The sequence below is a fragment of the Syngnathus acus genome, chromosome 19, assembly GCF_901709675.1.
Source record: "Syngnathus acus chromosome 19, fSynAcu1.2, whole genome shotgun sequence".
Lineage (NCBI taxonomy): Eukaryota > Metazoa > Chordata > Actinopteri > Syngnathiformes > Syngnathidae > Syngnathus > Syngnathus acus.
The window spans coordinates 6,354,574-6,374,063 of NC_051103.1; the positions used below are offsets into that span (position 1 = coordinate 6,354,574).

A 19,490-nucleotide genomic window follows, 5' to 3' on the forward strand; every position below is an offset into this window, starting at 1 on the left:
TCTGTCTCCCAGCGTCGCTTCCCGATACTCGCTAGCTGGTAGCTTCAAGACACGTCCTATCTCATGTACACCCGCGCGCACACACACGTCTCACACACACGTCTCACACACTTTGACATACGCCCTCGGACAGCTAAGTCGAATCCCAACGCTGCGGGGACTGATAAAAAAGCAGCACTCGTGTTCTTCTCCGTTGCGACAGTGCCCTTTTTTCATGTCACTGTAATGTAATCGCATTTAAATTAAAATGAAAGCCCTCAGCGGTAATTGCTTTTCTGACAGAGGTGGGCCCGTTCGGAAACAGAAAAGGCGGCTTGCCGTGCCGCTGACAGATTATTTGGTGCTTTTGGAAGTCGTAAAAAAAAACGATGGATTTGGATTGCAGAAGTCTGTCATCAATGGGTTACTATGGCAATTAAAGAAATGTATTTCCCAATTGCTTGGTAAACATACAATCATTTAAAGACATTAAAAGGCATCCGAAAAGTGCTCGCCAGCACAAAGTGTTTGTTTTGGTCGCAAATGAAAGAGTCTCCGGGGGCAGGTTGAAAGGCGGTGAGAGCGAGCGGCCATTTTTATTTTTGAGACCACGCCATCCTCATCATTTTTTTTTTTTTTTTGGGAACCCAATGAACAGCAAGTCCACTTGCAGATTTATCTCCAGCTCCCCTCAAGGATTAATAAACAAATGTCAAGCTTTATTTCACGCTCCATCTGATTCATAGTCGGGGTTCAGCGTTGTGAATGATTAAAAGCCATCAATTACAGCGGCCGGACGTTATGATTTCAGGTTGGTCAGAAGGTTCAATTTAGAGCTGCAAACGTCCATTCAAGGCTTTCTTTCTCCTCCATGGCTCTTGGCAAGGCTTTGGGAATCCCTCAAACGGCTTCCTCTCGCTTTGTCTCACGCCATCATAATATCGCCCAATCCCTCGCTCTGGCAACGCAAAGCACCCCTGGGAGTCATTTACACGCGAGGCGGCAGAATAGCCGCGTCAGATGCTTTCGGCCTGATTAGGAGACTGAAAAGTCGCTGCGGGAAGGAGACAATGACAGGATGAATCCAATCCCAACGATTGAAAATGGATCAATCGAGGGTTCGGATGCACCGTCTTGTTTCTTGTGTTGCATCTTTTTTTGCACTTTACATCTCGGCCTCCGACCGCAAGATGTCTTCCCGAGGCGACTCCCCGGCGGGGGGTTCCTCGGTTCCCTCGCCGTCACCTCCACTCGTCTTTGTGCCTCGCCGAGGATGCTCACTTACGGCGAGTCGATAGCCAGACAAAGGAGGAGCAAGCGTGATTGGAAGGCGCGATGAAGGATTGATTCGGCTGGGCCGAGAAGTTTTTACTTGACTCCTCGCCTCGGAGATTGGGGGGAGGGAGGGGCGGAGTCAACCAACAAGCCTGCTTAGGTCGACACAATGAATTCCGTGAGTGCTTGTTCCACTTGTAGCTGCTATTAGCGTGTGTGTGTGCGTGTGTGTGTTTGTGTGTGTTGGGACTTGTTTTGGCTTTGGAAAGCAGGATAATCCTCCGATCCATGGGTAATCTGGGTAAATTTAGATGACTTTGTATCAACGGAGACATAAAATAGGCTGTCTTTTAAATCTTCCTGGCCACATTTCATCTGCGCTGCCGGTAAAAGAATGGGACGATTCAAAGCTGTTGCACGGCTGCATTTTTTTTTTTTATCCAGCTCGAAAATCATCCTGGGCTTTTAAATTAGAACAACTCCAATATTGTTCTTTTGTGCCTGATTAAAGTGGTCAACATTTTAGGGAGAGTACACAAGTACGGCGCTTTTGTGCCCATATATTTAAAATAAAAATAATTTAAAAATTAGGCCTCTTCAGGAGCCTGTGCACCATGCAATAGAAATAAGCAAAACTAAAATAAAAGAAAAGAAAAATGATTAGATCTCCCCCTCTTCTGGAGCCAGTACAATACGTCAATAGAAAAAGCAAAAAAATAAAAAATAAAAGAAGAGCTCATGCTCTTGTGGAGCCAGTGCGTGGTGTAAAAAAAAAACCGAATTACAATAAAATAAAATAAAAATAAATAAGAGCTCCTGCAGTGAAAAGTCAGCGCCATGAGGGAGGTATAAAGCACACAATGCTTTGTGACACTGACTTGCGACCCCATTAAGGGAGTCTCACGGGGCCTGCTGGTATGAAACACACGAGGAATTAAGCTCTCAGTGCAGAGGCGCATAAAAACAGTGCACATTCTCAACACGGCGGGCTCGAGGGAGAGACCTTGTACCTCTGACTCCCGCTTTGATTCACTTTTTAAGCGCAACTGTTGCATGAAATGCGAAAAAGCTCAAGGATGAGTGCAATGGACGTGGAGACCAAAAACAAAAAAAAACAAAAAAAGACGCAGGAGGTTTTTACATGCGGGCTTTGCTCTGAATCGGCGATATAAAGTAATAAAGAAAAAAGAGCCCTCGTGATGCACATTTTGACTGGAGGTGACCCCGATGTGGGAAGGGACGCCGACGACAGCTGGAAGGGCTAAAATCAGTCGTTGCCAACGACCGTCATTCAAGTCGCCGGGGTCAAACTGTCAAGTGGAGGCGAAGGTGCTAGCTAAAAAATATTCCGATTTTTCTTTCATTTTATTTCATTTTGACTTGATTTATTTGACTTATTTTATCTGATGCCAATTGGCTGGGCATGCAGGATGGGCCGGTGATTATTATTGTTTGCTTTCTTTCCCTGTATTTGGATATATTTAAAACACATTTATGGTCGAGATGAACCAGTTTCTGTTTTGGTTGATGGGCTTAATAACTCGGGCATCCATCTGTATGCCCATCTGTTGGGATTACACAAAAACTGGAGAGCTGATCCTCCTCACACACACACGCACTCATTTTTAAACCTAACTCAATTTTCCTTCCAATATTTGTCATGCTGCTTGGACAAACACTGACTACGTAATTGAGAAGTGTCAGATTTAAATACACTAGAATGGCATTTAGTAAAGAATTTAAAGAATCAAAAAGAGGACATACTTGGGTCGGACAAGATGGCGTCCGTTTTGGGTACGAACTGGTCACAGCGGAGACCGTGGTAGCCTTCCTTACATCTGCGGGACACAAAAAGAAAGAAATCGGGATTACAAAAAAAAAAACAAGATGTCTGACAGGACAGCGCAAAAAACAACCCCCAACATATTCCTGGCAAAATGTCCGCCAGTGAAACTGACTTGGTTGCCAGTCAGAAATCAAAACGTCACTTGTCAGCTATTGACTTGGAAAAATATCTTTTTTTGACGCAAACCGGAGAAGCTCTTTTGAACATTTTGCATCGATCAATCATTTCCAAAAGTAACAGACCGGCCCTGGGGCTTGGTAGCCATTCATGAAAAAATACGAGATTGACATTTCCCAAACATCACAAAGTTGCGTGAACGGACTTTTCTGTAGATGCTTTACTCGATGTTCTTTCCAACATCTGACAAGGAAGCGGCTTCACCATCTTGCCACCTTTGTACACGCTAAGCCTTGACAGCGACGCGGCCCAACCTCGACTGTCTTGATCATCTCGACCCGTATCATCTCAGCCGGCTCGTTGCTCGCCGGCTCTCTGGCATGTCGTGATAGCGCACACACACAAACATATCCCGGCTGGATGAAAAATGATGCTGAAAGAAGTTGGAAATCTTTGCAGGCCTCCGGGGGAAAGCAGCTGACAACTCGGTCTTGTGAATTTGTGTGTGTCTGTGAGATTCACTTCAGATTACACACTGTCACGCCATCCATTGTTCCCGTTCCCGTTAGAACGAGACCTTCCTTAGACCGAAATCCGTCGAAACGAGAAAAGTACGTTTTGGGTGGCGTGTTTGCAAAAAAAAAATAAAAAATAGAGAACTAAAGCAGATTTGGGTGTGAACAGCCTGACTGAGTCATATGACGACCCAGCTGCTTTTAACACATGTTCAAGATGGCGGGGCGAGCTACACCTCCCAGTCTGGAGGACGATGAGCGTCACCTCATCGCTAATCGGTTTTAATTAGCACGGGGTAAATAAAACAGGTCGGTGGGGAAGATGCGAGAGCCTGGTGACTTTTGCAACTTTTATGATTCTTTAAAAATGTTTTCCAGACGCGCTCACTAAACGACCGAGTGATATTTAAGAATGAATCACCTTTTTATCGAGGGGAGGCGTGATAAAATATGTAATTGTTCTTGAAGACTGGATGGCGACTGTACACACATTCGGATTGGTGCCGCCGCCGCCGCCGCCGCCATCTCGTTTTCACAAGCGTTCACGTTCAAAGGTGCTTGCGCAAAGCGTGATAATGAACACACCGTTATCACGCTCTTTTAATGAGCTCACTTTCCTATTAATCACTTTTTGGCAGCAGGCGTTCCGACAGGCCCGGTTGACAAATTCATCACGCGTTTGACTCGTCGCCACGATTCATAAGGACCACCGACGGCGGCGCTTGAGCTGATGTTACACTTCGTTTCCGCAACTTAACCTGCTGCACGTTATGCATGCTGGCGAAAACATGACAAAAATATTAAATATGAATACGTCTTTTTACCTCTTTATTTATTTTTATTATTTTATTTTTTTAATTCATTATTCATTATTCTTTTTCCACCCACTGCATACTTTTTGATTTGTATTTATTTGCCTTGACAGCTGCATAATTTAGTTTTGACCTCCTGCTAAAAAATGATATTTTCATTTCTCTCGAACAACAACTGTGAACATCTCACGCAGCATCACGGGACAAGAATCCCTTCCATTTTGGAATTGAATCGCCCAGACTGGTGCTCCGTCCACGCGGTGACATTTGCAAGCGCCATCTGGAAGGACAAACCCTTCCACAAATGGACAATCAAATGTCAAAGCCTAAATCAGCATCAAATGGTAACTTGGCAACCATGTTCTTCTCTCTGCCTCCAAAAACTCATTAAAGCCCAGGCGGGATGACGAAGTCCCAGCTTGTTTGCGCATCAGCGGGGCTTCCAATCATAGTGGCGGCGGCGTATTACCAAGTAGCCGGCGCCGCCGAGCTGCTCTAACAGGTGGCGTCGTTTCAAAGCACAGAAGACATACTCAAGCTTGGGGGGGCGGAGGTGTATTACTCTTCAACTTCAGATGTTTTTTTTTTAACCTCGCTGGATGACTACTGCACAACGCCGTAAAGAGGAAGGAAAAAAAATCAATAGTGTTTGAAGAGAATATGTCTTTAAGCTTTGCACTTGAAGTGTAAAACGAGCGCCCCCACCCTCCCCACCTCGCAGGTTAAATATTTAAGTGTGGAACTACTACAACACTCCACAGCAGAAGTGTGCCCCACTAACCGCTTTCCCTAACTTTTATTGTGGCGAGGCTTTCATCATCTTACGGCTGACAACGAGGCACTCTAAAGGGCCTGTCAACTGGCCAACTGCGTATTGGCTGTGAAACATGAAAACTACATTTTTTTTTCTTACATTTTAAAACGTGTCTTGTCAGGGGGAGCCCCCGCTGAGTTAAATAATTCACCTGCCGCAGGAGGCCGGAAACGCCGGCGACATCGGTACCAACGTACGGTACAAAGCTCTCTGACGCTCGCTCGCGTGTTACACGGAAAAAACATTAGTGGCGAGCGACAGCGTGCATTTGCTGCACATGCGTTCAAATATTCACGACCACGTCGGTCGGCACGGTTTCACTCAAGTTTTCTTCTCGCCGGCTTTGTTGACTGATGGCAAAATATTCTTTTCCTTTTTTTTTTTTTAAAGCAGGTGGTAAATGTAAAATAAACGTCTTGATTGTTGTCTTTGCCAGAAAGGGCAGCTGACACGATGATACGATAACCACGCTCCATGGTTTCCTCCTCGGCGCTCTTGACTAGCACTTGACATGGAGTACATTTAAATACAGTTATTAAGCCTCTTTGAAAGAGCACGAGAGTCGTGTTAACTTTTTTTTTCTGCCGCTGCTCGCTTTACATCAGTTTCATTTCTTGTGCATTGCTTGTCAATCCAGATTTTTTTTTTAACTCATTCATTGCCAACCCAGTTCATATCTAGAACCGTCAATAGTGCTGAATGGGTTAACGGGGTCTTTAATTTTCCGAACCTTGTTTGGCTGACTTGTATTGGGCTTTGCATCAGATCCACAAAAACTTTTTTGGGAGGAGGGAAGATCGTTCGCAGCAACATCACATGATTGCGTCTGATTCGACAGAGCGGCTTCAAAGACTTGAAGTTGGCTTCAATTTTTGTCTACAGGCCCACCCGCCGCTCAGCACGGCAGCGGAGCTTTTTGAAAAACGATTTGACTGTAAAATGGAGAGGACAGCAACGCCGGCTTTTTAGGAGCTCTCTTTCGGTTGATGTCCGCTTTTTTACAGCGCTACTCAATCACCACGACGTTTGCTTAGGCACATTTGAAGGCTGACAATCTGGAATTCCGATTCGTCGACGTTGTCATCGTGGGGTAAATGACAAATAGTGACCATTTCCTGCCGTTATAGTGCACTTGCGTGAAGTTGGAGGCGGAGCTTGACCGCCTGTTATTAGCTGGACTGGTTTTCTGGACAGTGGCTCTGTATCAGCTTTCAAAGATGGATGATGCGCGCCGAGAACTACTCACACATTTAATAAGGCGCACCAATATGTGTGTGTGTGTGTGTGTTTATCGGTCGCAATTGGTCAACTTGCAGTCACACCGCGGGGGACTGCAAGATGATGTAATTCATCGACTTTTAAGGTGAATACTTTTTAGGGGAGTTCAAGTTAGATCTGGAGGTAATGGATGTAACGTCCTCGTGCGTGCGCGCGAGCGACACGTGACTACGATGGCTTTTCCGAAGAGTGCACTAGTACTACTTAGACTTGCCGGCGCTTGTACGCTCGCGGCGCGATCCATCATACTGTCATAAGCGAGCGGCCTTGAATAGATGGCCGCCTTCCTCGCGGCCTGCAGGGAGGCAGCACGCGTTAAAAGACACCTAAGCGGACCGACGCTTAACAACGACATGTGACGGGACAATTACGGCGGGTGAGAAGCAAATTGATAGCCAGGTGTGACAAATCGGACTAAAACTAGAAAACTTGGTGGGGGAAAAAAACAAAACGCTCTCCAAAATGATTAAAAGGATGGATTTTACATTTGGAGATGAAAAATGAGGCAGCGGAGCAAATTTATAGTCTGGATGCTAATTGGAAGAGGAGAAGGAAAAAAAATGTGTCTCAGCAGATGCCAAGCATATGGATTGTCTGAGCGAAAACGTATTTTTACTCCACGCTTTGTAAATAGCGCCCATATTTGATCAGTTACCGATTCCGAGCCAAGTGAAACATTTTTTAAACACGCCAGACAGCTTTGTATTGCTATTGATCACGCTCTAATTCTCTTCTCTTCATTTTGTTGCTATTGCCAAACAGATTGGGCCCTGAGGTACGGCCCGTCCGAGAACCCAAACTATCAAATTTAGCTTTAAGGGCTCCCGAAATGAAAGCGGGATACTCGGAAGTCCATCGTCGCCGCTGCCGCGCGGCTCGTCTTGTGAGCGAGGTGCTGCGCTTGATGCTAATTACTTTTCTTAACGCTCGGCTGATTAGCTTTGCCTGCAGCTGGAAGATCCTCGCGTGTTTGCGAGCGAGCGAGCGAACGCCGAGGATCCTAATCACTTGTGTTGCCGCTGAAATAACAACGCGTCTGCAAAAGCCATTTAATTGCAGCCGGTAAACAATCAGGCTTTATGAAGATGAAGAATGAGGGAAAAGAACAAAAACGCAAAGTTGGCGTTGCAGCCAGGAATGACAATGAGCCAGTTTGCATTTTGTTCCAATATCCATATTTCTTAGTATCTGTTGCTGTAATACATTTAAAACAAAACAAATCTCTTTAGGGGGGCTGGAGCCCCCTGAAAAATGGGCTAGAAGCGCCCATGGCGGGAACGTAAAAGCGCAGTCGTTAAAGTGCGAGCTGGACGGCGTTTCTTAATTAAAGCCAGCGATAAGTCCCACCTAAAGAGCATCACTTGAGCCAATATGTATAGGCCCCTAAATTACACGCACACACAAAGGTTCCGATCTCAATAACTCTTCGATTCGATTATGCCGCATTGCAACCTATGCTCTGGCCTTGATATGCTCGTGCACAGTTGAGTCTGATAATCAGTTCATGAAAAGATTTCATTTCAATGCATGTTTAAAATAAAGGCCCAGTGTCGGAAAGAATTATGCGAGTTTTACGTGACACATAAGGAAAACGGAAAGATTATTTTCACATAGCGCGAAAAAGATACAAGGACACGTCCAGGTAAAGTGATGGATTGACGGCCGGCGATGTTTGCCAGACAAATTCCCAGTTTTCAAGGACGAGGTGACGACGCTACAGTAGTTGACGTGATTGATTGCGGCGGCCGCTGTAAAAGGTGCACCATCATTCATTTTACATGAGAACCTTTAAATGACTCCACGCATGCATAATGCATTCAAAGCTTTTAGTATCTATTTTATAGGTTAAAGTTCTTGTAAAATAACGCTTTATTGATTGCAAGGCTTTAGGTTCAAATCCCTCAATTTGGGTTGGCCTGAATAAATGTTTACTAAACAACGCAACTCCGCTTGGAATTTTGTCCAACAAGTAAGTTCAAATGTTTTGCATTAGCTTTCCATCTCAATTCAAATCGCTGGTCTCGAAAGACCGAAGTGCATTTAGTAAGCGATTGGCGGCAAATTAGCAAGCTAACATTTTTGGAGCCGCTAATGATTGGATCGGAAAACTCGTTATCCCTTTGGCTCGCGTTGGAAAGCGAGGGACCACGGCCCGGGAAAGTAGATTACATCTCGTTTTAGCTGCCGGGCGATGATTAGCGGGTTAAGCTAGCTTGGAGTCATGCAAGGAAAAAACAAAATGTTTTCTCCAGCGAACTTTCTTCGGTTTCTACGGTTACGGCATTAGCGGCATTAGGTTAAAGGTCATTCGGTCATTACGCCGCTTGTTCCCAGCAATTGGCTATTTCGGGAAAACACCTCAATAAATCCTCGAATCATCTTCAAATATGATGCCCTTGAAATGTTGAATCAATAGACTTATTGATCAGCAATGTTTCCCATCATGCGTTCTGGAAAAAAACTGATAAGAGGTTAACATTTAATTAGATAGAGAAAAAAAAAGTAATGTGTTACCATGGCAACATGCTTGTTGTTATTTTTCCTCACCCTGCTCTGACCAAACAATAGCACATCCATTTTTTTTTTCATTTTGGTCACCTCAATGTGAGGAGGGCGTTCCCGCTCGCTCTTATCAGCACAAAACCACATCCACTCATCCGAGCCAAAAAGCGACCCCAGAGTCCTTTCCGACCTCCTGATGAATGATCTGACGGCCTTTTTTGTCTGAGAGACACCCAAAAAGAAAAATGAGCTACTAAAGTACGTCGTTTGGCTGATGAATATAAGACAGAATCGAATTTGTGACTCTGTTGGAACGACTTTTTGATTCATTACCAAATGAAAGCGTTTTCCACAGCAATATCATTCGGGCTGCACGCAAAGTCGCGATTCATCGTCAGGTTAGGCGGACCTTAATGTGAGCTGTGGGTAAACAATGATCGGCGCTGCAAAAAAAAAAAAAAAAAAGATTTGACTCATTCTTCACCACGAGGTGCTGATTGGAAGAGGCTTTAAAAGATTATTTAAGTTTGTGACAAAGCGGGAGACGTGTGCAAAAGTTTGATCGGCTTACTCCTGATATTTCAGGTGCGGGATCTGCCACGTTCAGATACGAAAAGGCCGGCGGCACATTTGCTGCCGTGGGATAACGAGTGAGGCTAAAGACTTGCCGCCGACATGAAATAACGGCGGTAATTCAGCACAGCGTGCCAGAATATTCCTCTTATCGGTGGGATTCCAAACGCTTGCAGGGGCGGGCTAATGCGAACTTTGAGTGCAGCGGCTCCCTGGCGGCGTATTGGATTCGCAGAAATGTTCTTACCAAACTTCTTGATGGCTTCGTACAAGAAAGATGGCTCTCGGTAAGACCTAATCAAAAGTTGGACTGCTGGCGTTCTTGTTAATTTTTCCTAAGGTGTATCTGAAATGATCTTTTTTTTTTTCTCCTGCAAGAGTGGCTAACGCCTCACCTCAACACATTTCAACACATCTTTGCCATTTGCACAAGGGAAATATGAAATTGACTGAATCGGATTGAATTTGACGAGTCGCTTGCAAACGACGCCAACCGCCGCTCGGGCTGACCTCGATGAACAAATAAAACGAGCGCGCTCATTAGCATGAATGTTTCATGAATGCCAATGAGATTGTAAAGTATGTTTCTCACACTTAAGCTGTAAAAAGCCGAAGATTGAACGCAATCCAAACTGGAAGCTTGACCGGCGTCCCGAAACTGTTTCCGATTACACATCACAATTAAATTATTCTCCGAGAGCCAGCGGAATGAGTGACAATCCGATGGAAGTCTGTCAGGCATCAGCGTGTCGTCTCGGGACGCCGTCACACTTAGCGGCTATAGATTTTCCCGTCTCTTTTCAATGCGGCAGGAAATTCAGTCGCGCTTTAATAGCTCCTCGGAGCAGATGAATACGATAGGCATCTCGGCTTCCTGTCCTAAATGCAGCAAAGTGACAACCTCGCTGCAGCCCTGATTGTGACAAGGGAGAAAAGCTGCCCGCTCAAGGAAACACACACACACACACACACATCAAGTGTCTTCTCTGACATGGCACACTATGGAGACAAAGAGCCCACCGAGGAAGCTCACTGGGGATAAGGATAATTAGGATGACTGGCTGGTGATTTTCATTTTATTTTTGTGCTCGGTGTCACAGTGGGATTCGTCAGCTCGACACAAACAAGCAGAGACCAAACGCACACAAATTCCAATTCGGTATTTCTTTTTATATTGTATATTTCGGAATTGTTGCTGGTGAAACCAATCTTTTTGATTGGGTTGTTGTTTTTGTTGTTTTTTTTAAATACAATTGAGGCGGGAATTATAAGTGGTTTCATTTGCGGGTCAAATTTGGTCACTCAATGTATTATAAATCACAAAACTATCGAGATCTCAGTCAGTCTTTTCGTCCATTAAAAATATAGTTGTAGAAAATCGGTAAATTGTCTGATTGGCAATTAGGCAACTTGAATCGTTAGATGTCGATTAATCGGCTACCGTATTTTCCGGACTATAAATGGTTTCATTTTCTCCAAAATCAGCATTGTGCCTTGTAATCTGGTTTCTTACATCATTATAAATGCGTTAGCCTTGGATCTCTACAATGACTACAGATTGAAGTACCTCGGGAGTGAGAAAAAAAAAAACATCACAGCAAGACGGGGACAAAAAAAATGGGGAGCAGTGAAATAATGAGCTTGCTTGAAAATTGCCAAAAAGCTCCAAGCGGCCGACGGCGCTGCAGAGTAATGAGCCCGACTGGGTTCCCACGTTTGACATCACACTGTCAATTCAAGGGGGTTACTTATATTACCCCCGCCCCCTCAAAAACACACAAAATGGCTGCTTTAAATAAATCATTTGCTGTAAACATGACTGCTTTTGGGGGTGAAAGGAAGCGTGGCAAATGTTTAACAAGTTCCAATAAATTGGGACGTTGAAATTTCCCTGCAGCCTATAGCCATGGAAACAGAGCATGCGTGTGTGTGTGTGTGTGTACAGAAGGGGAGTGAAAGATCCACTGCATGGCGGCAGATAAGAGACTGGCTGACAAGGTGGGAGTGAAGGTGGGTTGTGCGCCGAATAAATGGAGTCTGCTCTTAAATACGGAGACGGCGTCGGCTTTCCAAATCGCGGAAGCTCGTTCACGTGGAGGCTTGCTTTTTTTTTTTTTTGTCTGAGCGCTTTTTCATTCCCCTTCTTTTCAAACTCGGGTCTGACTAATCCGCCGAGGCCACCAGATTGCGTGTCCATCATGGTCGCTCTCTGTTTAATTTCGAGGCAAAAATACAGCGTTGGGAAAGAAATATTTTGGCTGGCTTTGCCTTGATATTTGCCTCGCCGCAACTTTGCCTTTAAGGAAAAAAAAGGCAAGTTAAGCGAACAGATCGATGGTCCAATTACTGTCGCTAACACGCAAATCCATACACCGCGTTCTGGAAGACTGTGTACGAATCCATCCGAGTCCTGTCTCAAATTTGGATGACAAACAGAGCGAGACGGCAGAGCGTCACCGTCAAACATCTGTTGCGCTGACGTGCGAAGGGACGTTGAAATGCCGCCAAGCACCGAATTGTGTTATTCCAGGAAGTGGAGAACGACACGCTCATTTCTGCGATAGGGCACAGATGATCCAGCAGATCCGCCTCCTAATCTCGCCGCTTCCCCTGCGATGACACAGGCATTAGCATGCGGAGATAAATAGTGACGAAGGAACGTGCTCCGGGGCTTTCACAATCGTCATTTTTTTTGCTTTTTTTAGCATCACGTTGAATCTGCTTGTCAATTCATGATGAATGAGTCTGGCTAACTCGACTTTCCATATCATGATGATTTATACTCATGATAAAGCTTGATAATTGATTTTATTGTATTCATCTACATACCATGTTTCAGATGGAAGTAATCAAACACAATGAAATCAGCAGAGGCCCTAAAATGGAACCCTGCGGAACGCCATACGGAATAGCTACATCTTTTATCTGCACATTCTCACGTATTTTCCTAAATTTGCCACCTTCTTTTTTTACAATCCAACACCCGACTGACGAGCACATTCAGATTCGTCCCAGTACTCGGACAAACTCCCCAAACTTTGCCTATTTTTGACAATTAGCTCTTAGCTTCTGAGTATTCCGCGAGAACTTAGCAGAGGGTACTGGCGCACTTATTTGCACACATTTGCATCTCGTTAGCACTTCAAACCTACAAACTTGAAAGACTCCTTGTCAGGGAACTCTAATCTTCCTCGCTCTGCCTCACACTCCCGGGTAACCCCCACCCACCCTTTTTCTCTTTCTCATGGCTAGCGATGAAGGAACTCGAGGACATCAATTGAGTAGCTCAACCTCCTGCTCGGACTTATGACAGCCGCCGATGTGTTTCGCAGAGATGTGCAAATTAAAAAGACACAAAAGATGAATTCATTTGTTTGAGATAGCCCTGACAAGTATTCCCACTTTTTCTCGCCCGCAGGCATCAAACACCCCGCCGTTTAATAAGCGAGTTAAGTTGAGTTGGAACAACGGGATTCAATTGTCCGTCTCTTCTCATTTGCAACTTGACTGCATTACACCCCAAATTAAATTGAGCAGGTCAATAAGCGTCGAGCCGAGGCTCCAGCGCAAACATGCCAAAAGCAAGGAAGAGTCCAGGAAATCACGATTGGCATCGGTTTGTTTGGGGGAACAAAACTCACTCAACTAATTGAGTGAATTTGTATTCATCTTGTTAGCGGGGCGCCCTCTGGTGGATTAAGATTTCCTCGTATAAACCAAGGTTACTACGGTGAACAAAAATTGACAAAACCCAAATTGGAAAAAAAAAACACTGGGCATTTTTAGGCTACAAAAATGATTTGATACCGCTAGTACTCGTGTTGTATAAGATTCCCGAAATTACTCGGTAAGTGGCAGCAAAGATGGCGAACATCTTTGATTCCTTCTACGTAAACAACATCGAGAGCATGTTGTCCAAAGAATGTGCTTTTACAGGTACCGAGTACCCAGTTCAACAAGTACAGGCGCTCTCAAAGACAGCCGCAAGTAATTGTCTTCACAAGTGCGCAAGTCTCAAGAAAGCAACCTCACAGGTACCCAAGACTCACAATTAAATTACAAGGACACCTCGTCCCAGTTTGTGGTTCTCTTACTTCTGTCCTGCTCAAAATGGTCACACATATCTGAAAACTTGAACTTTAATTTCTGACAAGCCGTCTCGCTCGCATATAGCTTGAATGACAACAAAGGGAGGCCTTGTCGCCTCCACGCTCACAAGTGATTCTTTCATTTGCTCGTATCTGCTGAATCTCCGCCGAAAAGGAGTGACCTCGCGCAGTGAACCCATGTTTGCTGTGTGCGTACATTGGGAAGAAGCCGCATGATATATATTTATTTATTTATTATTTATTCATTGCTCTTATTTATTCATTGTATGTGCCTTCTTGTTTTTACCTTTTGTATTGTTTACTTAAATGTTTTGTTTGTCCGTGGACCAACATAATATTATATATATAATATCCTATATGTCTTGTCACCGTGGGATGGTAGGAAACGCAATTTCGATCTCTTTGTGTGTCTTGACATGTGAAGAAATTGACAATAAAGCATACTTTGACTTTGATTTATATACTATATGTGCATAAATAAAAATCCAATAGATATATAAAGAAATAAAAACCAAATAATATATCTATAAATACACATATATTTTTGTAAAATCAAAACAGATGCTAACTATATAATCAACTTTTTTTCTTTTTTTTTTTTGCTGCAGCGAGCATGATTGTGTTTGTTCCTTTTGGGAGATTTGATGTGTTTCCTCATCTAGCTGGAAGTCCCCCGAGGCGCACATGCATGATGAAATATTGGTCTGAATCTCCATTTGCACTGATGGCTTTGGAGGAGCAAACATCAAAAAAGTGATCAATCTTCATTTCATTATGATCTCATAACCGGCGTCGGCGTGCCTTTGGGCCAAACAATCTAACGTGGAAATCTTCCCATGAATTATTCAGCGGTGCGGTCAATCACAGAGTTAGGTGGCAATTATCCTTCAGGTCTGATCAATCACAAAAATACGCCGCAAAAATAAATGACGGGGGTGGGATTGCAATTAAATTTAATCGGAGAGGCAAATTATCATTAAACAAATGAAAGCAAGGTTGCGTCACCTGCATGGTTAATTTTTATCGAGTTAGAATTTTTGTCCATTATTCGATGAATCGGACTTTAAAAAGATTTCATTTCCATCTCTTTACTAAAAAACAGGACATCCGTTGGAATATTTTCACAAGGTCTCGAAACAATTATCCAAATGATTGATTCATTGGAGTATCGATTAATCGTCGCAGTAGTGTAACTTGATTACTTTGCCGTCAAATATGTGCAGGCGGTTTTTGAAAGCAAAGAACTTTCAAAAGACATTTTAAACAAAGAATCCGATTCAATCCGAATGTTTGAAGGACTCCTTCAGCAATGTGAAGCATGCCGGGAAAAATAAAAAGCAAATTTTCATCAAATGAATGGCCTGTGAACTCTTGTTGGGGTTATAAATACAAAAATATCAGCAGGGAACATCAACGCAAAAAAAAAAGAAAAAATAATAATTGAAGTCTCAACTTTGGAGGACACATCAGGGCATGTACAATATGTGAGGAAAAAAAAATGCAGACCTGTGTCAAATAAGTGACCCGTTACATAACGACATCAAGTTCTGCAAGCAAAACATCAGCACCCTTAATTGTGCTGGCGTAAGTTCTGGTTGCCACGGCAACCCTTCTTTCATCATCACCGCCTTTATCCATCTCGCTCGGCAGACGTGGACTACGACCCAAATTATTCGTCACTTAGGCAAAATTCCTGCGTTTGATTTGATGTTGCTGCCGCTGACTTATCACTCGATCTGAATGCCGGTCGTTAATTGGCTGTTAATTAATTGCCGATGATAAAAATGATTGATTGAAATGCAAACTTTTCCCTTCGGAATTAGTTTCCGAGCACACGTCTAGAGCGGCGCATTTGCATTTTTATGTAATAATGACGGATTTACATATAAATCGGAACGAAGCGCTGATAAAGGAAACACAAAGAAAAAAAAAAGAAATGGCGGCTTCCAGGAGGAAATGCAGAAGTGGGCTGCTCTTAACTTTCTGTTATTTTCTTTCGGTCCAAGTTGTTGCGCTTGCAGCAGCTTTGCGTCATCTTTGCATCACAAGCTAGGAAACACTTTGACGTGCAAACTCCGCCGCCTCAGTCAAATGATAAAAAAGGATTCGACTTGTGCGAAGGCAAAACACTCAAGTTGGCCAACCTATGGCCAGAGGGCCAGTTTTGGCCCGTGACAGCATGCTCCGATTAACATAAGAAAAATAAAATAAGAAGCAGAAAATGCTGCCAGCAGGTACTAGTTCGGACAACATTAGCAACTCACCTCAACAATTTGACGCATTAACTCTCAATTTCAAGTCAATTTCTTTTAAACGCGGTAGGACGACATCTTTGCCGAGGACGTGTCATCAATAAAGTCTTAGCCCGTCCAAGGTCATCCATGCGAAATGATCAACTATGACACCGTTATTTCCATAAGATATGGTCACGGGCTAAAAAAAGGCCCGAGGTGTTTACTCGCAAGCTGCCACAATATCATTTTATCCAGCGGACCTCACACACCGCTCGTCCGTCATTTGTTTACAGCCGCGATTAAAATCCAAATCCATCACCATTTCGGCGCTTACACGTGTTGGCCAAGGCAAAGCGCACCATAAAAAGCCCGCACGGCCAGCCGTAAAACAAACTATTGTCATTTTAATAAAAGGCTGTAATTGGCCTTTTTCCATGCGTCTGATTTTTATGTCCCACCGAGGTGGTGTGTGTCTGTGTGTGTGTGAACAAGCATGCGAGCGTGAAGGTGAAGTTGCCTGCAGCTATCCAGCTCCTCCTCGTTTCTCGACTTTGTTCTGATGTGTTCCGGACTCAAAAATATTCGCTCGGGTTAGAGAATTCCTTATAGACGTATTCATGGAGGAATTCATTTCATTGCTACTTAATTAATCGGCGGGTTCATCGGTTATCGAAATTTCCCTCGGCCAAATATCGGAATCTGCATCGGCCTCTGATTTCCGTGCTGCGTCTGCGTATGTCAGTGCCCTCTAGTGGTAAGCAATTGAATTAGATGATTCAAACATTTAACGTGATTCTAAATTTTAGCACTAATTCAATCAGTTTGTGAATTTCCCAGCAAATCTGGTCAAGTACACATCTGCTGTATCAGCAAATTTGATCATAACACGAATGCATCTCCAAACAAGACAATATCGACATTCGCTGTCCAATATGTCAACGCAACTTCAATACATTCAATCCAAAATAATTTGCCTCGAGGTGTCCGATAAAATTTGACCTGTGTTTGATAGCTGGTGGAGGCAGCAATCAAAAGCGAAAAATGCGTACTTGAATCAATTATGACAGCGGTCATCAATAGCGCCGTGATTAGTCCGCAATCAATCGTGACTGTCTTGATGATGACGCGTGAAGGTAAATATGTCTTCCCCTGCGCCCACAATCACGGGAGAAGCCGTTACCATGGCGCCAGCGCACACAAAGCGGATTTTTCCTTTTGATTTGCTGGACTAAATATTATTTGAATTCAAACAACGGCCAGCAGAGGGAGACATTACAGAAAGCCTGACGATTGGCCCAAAACGGCGACCCGGTTCCCGTTTGACTACCACTTGAATAAACAGCAATGTGGCTCCCTTTCACATGATTTCGCAGACTGTTTACGCTTCCAGCAAGAAACCGTCCAACATGTCCAAACGTCGCCGTCCCTCCGCTCGACTGTGCGAAGGCGAGAACGGCGGAGCCAGGCGAGGCGCTCACGTGGAAGTAGGTCTTAAAACAAATTTGCATGTTTATTCTGGGAGCCTTATTAGCATTGGCAAACATGAACATCCTGCACGTGGAAGGCAGCGAGAAGAAAGCAAAATGCGATTTTTTTTTCATCAACTATTCAGCGGTTTCAATCATTGTGTGACAGCGATTGCTTCAACACCATTGTGTATTTTCCGACTGATGTATATTTAAAGATGGTGAACGAAGCCTCCGAGGGGGATTTCAGATGCAGGCTGGACGGTCTGAAGCAACAACTTGTATTTGAAAATATCAACTTGCCTATTTCATGCAATAAAAATCAAACGTTGACATCGAGACAAGAATGACGGAAGATGATTTGGACTTGGGAGATTTCCTTTCAACACTTGAAATCTTCCAAGTACTTTTGACAACCACTTCCCCAGATGTTCGAGTGTGTTTATTTAACGTAATCCATCTGACTAAAAGCCAACTTTACACGCTACTTCAATATGTAATTAGTTTTCAGACTCGCTTTTATGACGCCAATCCTGGAACTTTTCAGACAGCCGATTGTGTTTAGCGCTTGTTCTATTTCCCGCCACTATTTGTTTGCACGGATCAGCCATTGAGCGCAAGCTAATGCGGCCAAAGCATCTCTGATCCGTCAGTTAGCGGTTGAGGCGATTATCTTCCGTTTGCATGATCGGGGAAAAATAAAAAAAATAAAAATACGAGCACTCACCTGCAGTGTCGATGGACCCCGGCCACCGTCTCGATGATGGAGCACTCGCCGTCGTTGAGGCAAAAGGCCAAGTCCTTATCTTCCACGCAAGGCTTGAAAACCTCCGAGCGCAGGCTGGGCTGTGTCGGTGCCATCGCTGAAAGAAACACAAAAAGAAATTTAGGACCACAAATGCAAAAGCTGATATGATCTATAGGCGCGATCCCGTTCCAGTTTGGATTGGATTGGGGCCGGTTCAAACCGGTCGCCAGAGTGGAAATAAAAAATAGCATGGCTGCAACACGAGCGTCTCTTTTGACCTTTTTTGAGTTTAGCGTTGGACAGAGGAAGAGCTATGTTGCGAGATTTGGCCGGCTAAAGAGATAAGCGGCGGTGAACCCGTTCAGCGATGAGCCGTCTTACTCCTAAAAGCCTTGAAAACAAATCATCAAGGTCTTTCAAGACAAATCCTGCTTGTCAATGTCTCTTGCAGCTATGTTTCCATCACAATCGGGTTGATTTCCTTTTCACACGGGAAAAAAAATTCACCTGAACAATGCATATTTTAAAACGTTGTCAGCGACATGACGGTAACAAATCACAAAGCGAAGCAGCAATCTGTTAAGAGTCGGCCAACGCCGGGCCCTGTGATGCGCACTTAATTCCCTGGGCTGCTCTGACCCTGAGCGGCCCCCGCAACATCAAGAGCCGGCCTGCTTGGCCGCCATCTTTCAGCACCGCAATGCAGACAGCTCCGCCCGGTGATATATGCACAGCTGTCAGGCAAGCTGTCGTGGGAACATATGAATATCGGGAGCGAGCAAGTGTAGCTACATGCTAGCGCGCGAGGGCGACCCACAAACACGACTTGTAATCGTGGAGCACTGCAAATGGGATTGAGTGGCGTTACGCTCAATAGCTCGCCATCACAATTGGATTACGTATCATTCTCCCTTTTCATCCCTTGACGTTATTTGCGGGAGTGCAGTTGGGGAAAATCCCAGATACCGATATTTTTTCCTAATTGCCATTCTGAGCCCGTGTCGATCATCTGGCGCGCATTTGACGGCCATGCGTGCCGCGCGGCTGTTGGCCGGCGGCCGCCTCCCGACAGATGCTCTCGCCAACGATCACTCGTGGCAAAATAAAAACACTGTAATCTGTTTGTTGTGCCCCAGTGTCTCGTTCAATCTGTGTTTTGTTTATGGCCATTGATCGATCAATCTGGGGCTCATGATGGAAAGCCCAAGAGACGAGAGATCAA

General features: G+C 44.3%; 1 protein-coding gene across 1 annotated transcript in view; it reads right to left on the reverse strand.

The window, feature by feature from the left end:
• Nucleotides 1-19,490, reverse strand: part of nrg3b (neuregulin 3b) — a 90,999-nt gene that overhangs the window by 12,027 nt on the left and 59,482 nt on the right. Inside the window, exons 3-4 of the mRNA XM_037278801.1 lie at nt 18,248-18,383; nt 3,019-3,092 (exon numbers count right to left, since the gene is read on the reverse strand). Of these exons, the coding sequence (XP_037134696.1) occupies nt 3,019-3,092; nt 18,248-18,383 (210 nt within the window). The remainder of the gene's footprint in view (nt 1-3,018; nt 3,093-18,247; nt 18,384-19,490) is intronic.